The sequence below is a fragment of the Benincasa hispida genome, chromosome 11 (genome assembly GCF_009727055.1).
Source record: "Benincasa hispida cultivar B227 chromosome 11, ASM972705v1, whole genome shotgun sequence".
Classification (NCBI taxonomy): Eukaryota; Viridiplantae; Streptophyta; class Magnoliopsida; order Cucurbitales; family Cucurbitaceae; genus Benincasa; species Benincasa hispida.
Window position 1 is genome coordinate 10,411,812 of NC_052359.1, and position 10,876 is coordinate 10,422,687.

At 36.1% G+C, this 10,876-nt stretch overlaps 1 protein-coding gene across 1 annotated transcript; it reads right to left on the bottom strand.

Annotated features, from left to right (window-relative positions):
* Positions 1–4,510: 4,510 nt before the first annotated feature.
* Positions 4,511–9,601, bottom strand: LOC120090551 (caffeic acid 3-O-methyltransferase 1-like). The gene is made up of 4 exons (XM_039048277.1): positions 9,375–9,601; positions 9,203–9,310; positions 8,698–8,999; positions 4,511–4,599 (listed from the first exon to the last, which is right to left on the bottom strand). Exons 1-4 carry the CDS (start codon positions 9,599–9,601, stop codon positions 4,511–4,513), a joined length of 726 nt encoding a protein of 241 aa, XP_038904205.1.
* Positions 9,602–10,876: the final 1,275 nt, after the last annotated feature.

The window sequence follows — 10,876 nt, forward strand, 5'->3', positions numbered from 1 at the left end:
GTAACAATCAACTGCCCGAGAGGGTAAGTGATTGGATGCATTAATCAAGATATGCGTTCTTCACTAGGAATAGTAACAATCTTGTGTCAATAAGTTCATGCGTTTGTCTCATCTTATGTTGTGCCCAACACCATTTTAGAGCTACTCGAGAGAGAATCTAAAGAAAGAACCTAATGACTCGAGAGAGCTAAGTTAGAATCTAGACTCGAGAAAACGAGATTAGATCAACATAAGCAAGAGATAGAGACTTAGAAATAAGCTCTGTTTGTCAACACTGCACCATAGGAATAGGAATGATGATATGTGGTCGCCTTGTTTGTGTATCATCACATAGACAAGAATTAGAGGCTTATGTGTAGGCCCTATAGACACCTCTGCACATACATCGCATGCATTCTAGTATTAGAAGCCGTAGCATTCGCACCGAGAGGTGGTTTACTATTGTACGAGTGTTGCATAATCGCATTAGTTTGCGTTGACTAGGGTTGCCCTTACGGTCACTCTTAAGGGTTACAATGAAAACATCTCCGCATTTTATCTATTTCTCATACATTTATTTCATGTCAAAGTTTGTCGCATCTCTACTTTTCATGCATATTATCATTGCGTTTTCTGATAGATAGGAGTAGGAGTAGGATTAACATAGTAACATCCCCTTCATTCTTTTATTCAACTGACGCATGCACATCACCGCAAACATATAGTTACAAGTCCCTATGTTCGACCTCGGATTACCCGAGAAACTTGTGTTCATGTTATACTTGGCGTGAACGTAAGAAAACTTATGGTAGGACGCATGGTCATCACATACATTCGTTAACGCAATTTTCATTCCAACGCATGACCATCGACGCATGACTATCAACGCATATCTTAGGAACATGCATCGCATAATGCGTCCATGGGATTTTGGTTGTCGAGTAAAAATTGACTTCTAATTTCTGTGCATTAAGCCCTGCCAGAATGCTTTCTATAGCATAAAGAGTTACCTGATCAGCCCTCCTACCTTAGGAGCCCCAGTAGCAGGCAAGCCGTTGATACTATACATTGCAGCGCAAGAGAGATCACTGGGGGCACTATTAGCACAAAAAAGAGAAAAGAGAAAAGAACGCGCTCTCTATTACTTGAGTAGAACCCTGAATGGAGCCAAGATCAATTATTCCCCTATAGGGAAGACGTGCCTTGTGCTCTTCTTCGCCATAGATAAGTTGAGGCATTACATGCAGGCCTTCACAGTCCACTTAATTGCGAAAGTCGACCCCATCAAGTATGTCCTATCCAGGCCGATCATCTTGGGACGTTTAGCTAAATGGGCAATCATGCTTCAACAGTACGACATTGTTTATGTACCGTAAAGGGCAGTTAAAGGGCAGAAATTGGCCGACTTCCTGGCAGATCACCCAATTTCATCAGGTTGGGAGTTAAGTGAAGACTTGCCAGATGACGAATTTCTCTTCACAGAAACCTCAGGGCGGTGGGTCATGTTCTTTGACGGTGTGGCACAGAAAAGTGGTGCAGGGGCAGGTATGGTCCTTATTTCGCTAGAAAAGAACATGCTGCCTTATAGCTTTGCACTTGTCGAGTTATGCTCAAACAACGTTGCTGAATACCAAACCTTGATAATTGGTCTCCAAATGGCCTTAGAGATTAGAGTAGCTTGTATAGAGATCTTCGGTGACTCAAAGTTGATAATCAGTCAACTCTTATGCCAATACGAGGTGAAGCATGACGACTTGAAATCCTATTTCACTTATGCTCTCCAGTTGATGGAAAAGTTTGAAAGTGTGACGTTGGAACATGTCCTGCGGATGGAGAACAAGAAAGCGGATGCCTTGGCAAACCTAGCCACTACCTTAACGGACCTGGATAATGTGCCCCTTAATATATCGCTTTGGCGGAGATGGGTTGTACCTTCGGTTGGGACTGCATATGGGGAAACGAATGCGATATCAGTCTACGTAGCCGATGAGGAAGACTGGCGGCAACCCATCATAGATTACCTTGAGCATGGAAGGCTCTCAGATGACCTCCGCCGTAAAACTGAGGTTCGAAGGAAGGCCACGCATTTCATTTACTACAAAGGGGTCCTATATTGTCGATCCCTTGAAGGACTTTTTCTTTGATCCCTCAGTAAAGAAGAGTCAGTGAAGGCTTTGGAGGAAGCACACTTAGGCGTATATGGCGCGCATCAAGCTGGACCAAAGCTACAGTTCCAGCTGAAAAGAATGGGTTACTATTGGCCGGGAATGATCCAGGACTCGATGGATTATGCAAAGAAGTGTGAAGCCTGTCAATATCACGCCAATTTCATTCATCAACCACCTGAGCCTCTACATCCAACCATAGCCTTGTGGCCTTTCGAAACATGGGGGCTTGATCTGGTCGGCCTTATAACATCTAAGTCATCAGCAGGACACTTCTACATCCTTGCAACCATTGATTACTTCTCAAGATGGGCTGAGGCTATCGTGCTAAGGAAAGCTAAGAAAGAAAACGTGGTGGATTTTATCCCCACTCATATCATTTAACGGTACGGTATTGCCCATCGGATTGTGACGAATAACGGAAGAAAATTCTCCAACAGTTTGATGAACAGGTTGTGTGAAAAATTCAAATTCAAGCAGTACAAGTCATCCATATATAATGCCACCGCAAATGGATTGGCTGAGGCATTTAACAAGACATTGTGCAACCTGCTGAAGAAAATTGTTTTCAAGTCGAAGAAAGATTGGCAGGAGAAGATCGGTGAAGTGTTGTGGGCTTATCGCACCACTCACCGTACCTCTACAGGAGTCACCTCGTACTCTCTTGTTTATGGGGTAGAAGTTATCCTTCCTTTGGAAAGAGAAATTTCATCGCTAAGAATAGCGGTGCAAGAAGGGCTGACTACAGAGGACAATGCCAAAGTGCGGCTCCATGAGTTGGAAGCACTGGATGAAAAACGATTAGAAGCTCAACAAGTGTTGGAATGTTACCAGGCGTGAATGTCTAAAGCCTTCGATAAATATGTAAAGCCTCGGTTCTTTCAAGTTGGTGATCTAGTGCTCGCCATAAGGAGATCAATTATCACGACAAGACATACGGGGAATAAGTTTACACCTAAATGGGATGGGCCCTATGTCGTCAAAGAAGTCTACACAAACAGAGCGTATAAGATAGTTGATCAAGGTGGGCTAAGAATTGACCCAATCAACGACACGTTTCTCAAGAAGTTTTACGCTTAAAAAAAAAACCTTTGTATGAACTACGTTACGACTTGATCCCTGTCATTATAAAGAGTATATAGGCAACTTAAAGAAATTTAAGTTCAGTCGCGCATAAAAGGAATTCTTTTTGAACTACATTATGACTTGATCCCTATCATTAAGAAGGGTATGTAGGCAGCTTGAAAGAAACTTTAAGTTCAGTCCAGTTAAAAAAAAGAAAAAAACTTGAACTACGTCATAATTTGATCCCTTTTTTTAAAGGTACGAAGGAAACTTAAAGAAATTTGAGTTTAGTCCATCAGAAAAGGTACCACAACCACCTAAGTATGATACTACAAGATTGATGTTGATCATCCCCGTTAAAGAATGACACTCCAGATTGAAGATGTTCATTCCTATTGGAGGCAACACAATGGATTGAAGATGTTCATCTCTCGTAAGGACCAAGCATAGTAAATAAAAGGCACACACTTGGAATGCGCTTCGCGTCCTCTTTAAAATCAAACTTCAATGCTCTTTAATCTTCAAGTTCAGAGCTTTCATCAATGCTCCTCCATCTTCAAGTTTAGAGGCTTCATCGATGCTTTATCTTCATGCTCAAGTCTGGAGGTTTTGTGATGCCATCTTCACGCTCAAAGTCGAGAAGTCAAGCTCAATGTGAAGATTCATCGATGCTTCGTCAGGGAGATTTTTCGATGCTTTGTCAAACGTGAAGGCTTCTCCATCTTCAATCAAGTTCGGTTGTAATGCTTGGCTCCTCCAATGATCCCGGTCTACAAAATCATGACGTAGCTTCGCTTCACTCCCAAAGTCTGCCGTGGTTCGCTTATCTCAAAGTCTGTCGTGGCTTTATTTCATCTCAAACTGATAGCGCCGGCTTCACTTCATCTCAAAATGATTGGGCCGCAAGTTCTCTTATCGCTTTATCTCCAAAGTCGTGGTGCGGTTTTGTTTCCTCTCCAAAATGTTGGCATGGCTTCGCTTCATCTCCAAAGTCACAGCATGGCTTCGTTTCATCTCCGAACTGATGGCGCGGTTTCACTTCATCTCTAAACTGATGATGCAGCTTCACTCCATCATCAAAGTCGTGGTGCGGTTTCGTTTCCTCTCCAAAATATTGGTACAACTTCACCCCTTCTCCAAAATTGGTGTAGCTTCGCTTCCTCTAAAAAAATGTGGGTGTGGTTCTACTCATATGCGAGATCAAGTTTGGTTTGCCAAGCTCTACCTCATATGCGAGGACAACTCTGGTCCGTCCGGCTTCGCCTTGTACACGAGATCGACTCTAGCCAACCTGATTTCGCTCAAAAGCTTGATGGCATATTCTTCTCATCTTCAAAGTTTGATGCCATATCCGTCTCATCTTCAATACTCGATGGCATATTTCTCTTATCTTCAAATTTTGATCAAGGAGTAACATAACAAGGTAGACCTTATCAGGATCCTCCCTAGGGTGAAAGCATGGGAGAGTTGTAAGCCTTGTAAGGCCCCTCCCATAACGATCAGGATATGCGAATGGTGCTACAAGGTAGACCTTATCGGGATCCTCCCTAGGGTGAATGAGAGAGTTGTAAGCCTTGCAGGGCCCCTCCCATGATGATCAAGATATGCAAATGGTACTACAAGGTAGACCTTATCGAGATCCTCCCTAGGGTGAAAGCATAGGAGAGTTGTAAGCCTTGCAGGGCCCCTCCCATGACGATCAGGATATGCGAACGGTGCTACAAGGCAGACCTTATCGGGATCCTCCCTAGGGTGAAAGCATGGGAGAGTTGTAAGCCTTGCAGGGCCCCTCCCATGACGATCAGGATATGTAAACGGTGCTACAAGGTAGACCTTATCGGGATCCTCCCTAGGGTGAAAGTATGTGAGAGCTGTAAACCTTGCAGGGCCCCTCCCATGACGATCAGGATGCATGAACAGGCATACAGTAGATAAACCATACGAAGTTTCTCCTACAAAAGATGCGGTTGTACTCACCTTGAGTTGCGCTTTAGCTTAGTAAAAGGGGACAAGTTAGTAAACCTACGCAAAAAAAAAAAAAAAAAAAAAAAGTAAGGGGGCAAGTAAAAAAAAAAGAAAGAGAAAAAAAAAAAAAGAAGAAGAAAAAAAGAAAAAAATACGAAATTTTCTTTAAAAAAACGAAAGAAGAAGAAGAAAATGAGAGAGATGAAAGATTAGAAGAAGAGGAGGGGATGATGATAATGGAGGGGTTTGGTGTCCTAGGTTCCATAACAAATTAGAAAATCCAAATCAAATAAAGATTCGATTCAAAATATTAGATTTTTTTTCTAATTAAATTAAACAAATTTCGTATCTAATTTGATGTTATTAGATTTTGTTCTTAAATTTACCTTTAACTAAGATTTGGACATATTCCAAATTTTATTCAAAATCAAATTTAAATTGTGGATAAAATCCCAAATTAAAATTTGGCCGTATTCCAAATTTTATTCAAAATCAAATTGTTCAACCTTGAGATTCAACTGTAAATCTCAAATTAAAATTTGGGCATATTCCAAATTTTATCCCAAATTCAAATCAACTTTTATCCTCAAACCAAATTATTAATGATAAAATCTCAAATTAAAATTTGAGGCATATTCCAAATTTAATCCCAAATCTAAATCACTAAATCACCAGACTTTTAGCCAAATTATTAGGGATAAAATCTCAAATTAAAATTTGGCCATATTCCAAATTGAAGTATCCTATTGAGTTTTTATCTTTGATCAAAATAAATTGCGGATAAGGGAAAAAAAAAATCTCAATTGATCTTTTATTCAAATTTCGGCATATCCCAAATTTTATCTTAAATCCAAATGGGACAAAGCTCAAAATTTTTCGTAAATTTGGGATATTCCAAATTTTATCCCAAATTCAGGTTAAATTTATGTACTAAATTCATAGTTTGACTGACACATCAATTGAGGTCAAATTCAAGAACAAATATATTTGGATTTTGATTCCAACCTTATATTTTTCGAGATTCATCCACCTATTTATGTGCATAAATCTCAAGAGGGGCATTTGTTGAATCAGAAATTTTAGACCAATCACCCACATCATTTACTAAATTAATGACGAAATTCCAAATCATTAAATTTGGGCTCTTTGGACTCAATTAGGAGTTGACATATGTCATGAATTGAGGTTGAAGACAAATTTGGATGATGCCACGTGGTTTTATGATGACCGTTGAATCAGATAAGATTAATATTACCCAATTTGATATTATTATTTGGGTCAAAGTCTAACTAAGCTTAAAAATAGGCTAAATTTGACCCAAAAGGTCAAATTAGGCCTAAATTCGATTAATTGGACCTAAAGGCCAAACCCATAGACCAACCAAACCCAAGTCCAACTAATTGGGCCGAAAGGCTAGGCCTATGGATCAGCCAAACCCAAGCCCACCTTGAACTCTATAAATAGAGAAGCTCTCCTCATTTAGAGGGATCAACAATTATATAATTCTCTACAATCAGAAGACTCCTTGACTTTTGAAGCTGACCACACCAAGTCTTTCGAAGATACAAGCATTCTAAAGACTGAAGTCCTTTGAAGATGCAAGCATTCCTTTGAAGATACAAGCATTCTGAAGATTGAAGTCCTTTGAAGATATAAGCATTTTCTAAATTTAGAGAGCCAAGAGAATTCATCAACAAGCAGAAGACTCCTAAGACTTCTGAAGCTACACTCCTAGAAGACAGAAGACCTTTGAAGACATAAAGACTCTTCCAAGACTTCTACTTCAAGAACGTTCAGTGCTTTTCTTCTTCAAGTCAAGCGCATTCATCCAATTAAGAGAGAATCAGAGGAATCAAGTATTAGAGATCGAACCACATCGCATAAAACCAACTTCAACATCAACATCAACTCAAGTTTAACTCCACAAAACAAGTTTCTCCGGAAGCCTCGTATGAACACCTGTATATACTACAATTCTTGACATTTTTAAAACGTCAAGAATCCATTAATTGAACTTGACATTTTTAAAACATCAAGTACTGTAGGAAAATGCACAACCCCCGTTTTTTAAAATCAATTATTGACCTTTTTTTCTTTAAAATCACCTATTTCTTGACATTTTTTTTTTATATATAAAAACGTCAAGTATTTAAAATTGTAAACGTCAAGAAATGTGTTTTTTTCTTGTAGTGGACCCGTTTGAATTGACTTTAAAAAATGTTTTTTAAAAAATAATATATATCAACAAACCATATGGTCGATTAAGAAGATCAACAAACTAAAAAACTAATCCACGAAAATTAATAAGCTAGGAAGGCCAATAGTAATAAAGCTAATAATGGTTGATATAAGAAATCAATAAACCAAAGGTTGATCTTAGTAGCTAGATCAACAAGTAAAAAACTAATTGAAGAAGACAAAGTAGAAGATCAATCTAATAAGATCAATAGCCAAAGATTAATTTAAGAAGATCAACAAGTTAGAAAGTCGATCCAAGAAGATCAATAAACTAGAAGGATTGATCCAGTAAATTCAAAAGCCAATGGTTAATATAGGAATATGGGTAGATCAAGAAGTCATATATGCTGATTATCCAACCAAATCAACTACCAAATCAACTAGCTAAAAAAAGAACCGACACATTTCTATAATTTTCAAAATAATAAAAATAGTTCAAATGTTTCTTCTCTCTTTAAGCCACATTTTTAAATTTAAGAACCGGCACATTTCAATTATTTACAAATAAAACATACATACCTTTTTTTCACGTTTACAAATATTTTGAATAAAAAGCTAAATTTTTTAAAAATAAATAATATTTATTCCTTAAAACAAATAATTGATGATAAAGGCATCTTGTAAATTTAAACTTTAATGAATACATAAATAAAGATTAATAAACAAACAAAATAATGCATGTTTTCCAACTCCAAGGTCCCACAAATCATGTGTTTAGGTTATCATATAATTGAAGTAGTTGTATTGTACCCTAAGGACTAATTAATAATAATAAATGTTAATATATTGAATTCTACCACTTTATTAACCAGGACGATTTGCCCACCCACATATTATAAAAAAAAAAAACTCATTTTAAACAAAAATAATATTTTAATCTCCACTTGCATTTATACTTTTCAAATTATTTTAATTTTTCAAACTTTCACGTGATAAAGTGAGCTTAACTCAACTGATATAAAGTATATGTCACTGACAAAAAAGATTGTGGTTTGAATCTGCCACATCTATTATCCCAAAAATAAAATCATAATAAAATAAAATACCACATCCTATATAGAGAAAACTTAGGTGTTACTTAGACTGCACTTATTTTTGTATAACTTAATTCTAATAAAAAAATTTCACGTGACAAATATTTTTAAAAAAATTATTATTATTACTACTTTGTGTGCAAGGAAGAAGAGTATGACTGTACTTAATCATTGTTCTTATATATCTAGGGAAGAGGAATAATTTATTTAAAGATTTAAAAATAATTGAGATTTCTAAAAGATATGTATACCTGGATAAATTGGGGCACATTGAATGACATGAGGCAAGTCAAAGTTGATGCCTTTGATTGAAGTGTATGTAGAGGTAATGATTTGAAGTGTGACCCCTAAGCCACCACCAACATCAACTAGTTGCTTGATGTTTTCAAAGTCTTTGTAGGACTCAACAATCTTTTTCACCACCATCGTAGCATGATTTGACATTGCAGTATTGAAAATTTTGTTAGATCTTGGATCCATGCTAGGATACTCAAAGGCATGCGCTCCCCATGTTCGAATTCCACCTTCTACAATAGCGTTCTTCAACTCGCTCCTAAAATGTTCGCACTATTATACATCAAATTTATCACATGATAAATTGTAATTAAAAACCAGAGTAAGTTAAAAAAGATGTGGGTAGCACAGACATTGCATTTGTTTTTTAATATTATAATAAAATGTTGGATGTAACGAGAAAAGAACTAGAAATTTAAAAGTGAAAGATAAAAAGTAGAAAGAGAAAGAGAAGAGGAAAACCAGCTATCAAGAAAGACTTTATCTTGAATCAAGGATATCATAGGACCCAATGACACTCCATCTTCATTTCGAACGTAAAACTTAGAAACCGAGTTGAGACTATACAGTCTGCAAATTCCCACATTGGTTGGTGGCCACAGAATAGCCCACCACTGAGTGGCTCGCCAAAAGCCTCAGGATCCGATAAATCATCGATGCCTCATCTGGGTTTGCAGTGGTTATCTCAGCCGCTATCTTTGTCGGAGAGAGCTCGACCCCATGGCCAGCCCTCGCCAAGATCTCGAACACACTGAGCTCGAACGCTGTTTGGAGTGTCATCGGCAGCGCTGATGAGGAAGCCAGCTGCATAGCGTAAGCAAAGTGTTGATGTTCTTCGTCGGAGGAATTAATGGTAGCCATTGTTGGAGCTCTACGTGAAGGTCAATGGGATTTATAAAGATGGCTTTGTAAATCAATCATTTGTTGTTATTCTTATATATTATGAGAAAAACTTGGGTGGTGCATCAAGTATAGTCCAATAGTGGTATTTTTATTTTTTTAAAAAATAATTCTTTTTATATATATATATATATATATATATATATTGTGTGATAAAGAAGTGAGGAGCATATGGACCAGGTGTAGCTCAAGCTACACCTAATTATTGCTCATATATTATTACCTTCACACTCCTATCAAAATTGCTTATTGATTGTATTACTTTCTTGGGATGCGAAATTTGGTTTATCTGGATTTTAATTTTGGTAGTTTTTAAAAATTAATCTATAAGCACTCGAGTTTCTGTGTTTTGTTATTAAAACTATCAGGTCTTATTTGTTAGAAAATCTGAAAACAGAAATTTGAAAGAAAAGGATTAAATAAAAACAAAGTTTTATTTGATATTTTCATATATGTGTTTGGTAGAAGAATTCATAAATCGAATTCTAACTTAACAAATTATGAACTAGTTGTAGTTACTCACTAAATATTAGTTGACAGTAAATTGTTATTAATTTATTTATGAATATGTTTTTTGTTAACAAAATTGTTTGTTTTGTAATATTATAAAATTTATAGAAAGATTGAAATTTTAGTCCATATGATTTGGAGTAAGTTAAAATTTAGGTCTTAGGGTTTATACTTAGAATTACTCCCTATGATTTGATAAGAGCTTCATAATAAATAGTCCTTATGGTATAGACTATTTAAGAGAATTTAGCAAACCATAGGGGATATATATGAAGTTATATCAAACAATAGGAACTAAAATCTAAATTTTAAAATCATATGGACTAACTTTATCCAAATCGTAGGGACCAAACTAGGAGTTGAACCTAACTTAATTTATAAAACATTACATAATACATATTATATTTTTAAAAAATTGAATTGAATTTATAACATGACATACTATATTTTAAAATATTTTTAATTTTATTTAATATAATTCTGCATTTTAAATTTTAAAATTCAAATTCTAGATTAAAAAAAAAAACATAAAAATTTTGTTTTCAGATTTTGCACTTATTTGGATAAGAGAATATGAAAATAGTTTTCAGAAACAAAATTCGGTTTGTTTTCTAAACATATATTCGCTGAATTTAGTAAATTTAAAACATAAAACAAAATCCGAATTATGAATTAAACATGCCCTTAGGATTTTAGATTTGAAAATATAGCAAAGCTTTTTATATT

Excerpts from the sequence above, each read along its gene's own strand:
- LOC120090551 (XM_039048277.1), bottom strand. The coding sequence starts at position 9,601 with ATGGCTACCATTAATTCCTCCGACGAAGAACATCAACACTTTGCTTAC. Across the intron at positions 9,311-9,374 it reads ATGATTTATCGGATCCTGAG|ACTGTATAGTCTCAACTCGG; the intron begins GCTTTTGGCGAG and ends GGGAATTTGCAG. Across the intron at positions 9,000-9,202 it reads AAAGTCTTTCTTGATAGCTG|GAGCGAGTTGAAGAACGCTA; the intron begins GTTTTCCTCTTC and ends CGAACATTTTAG.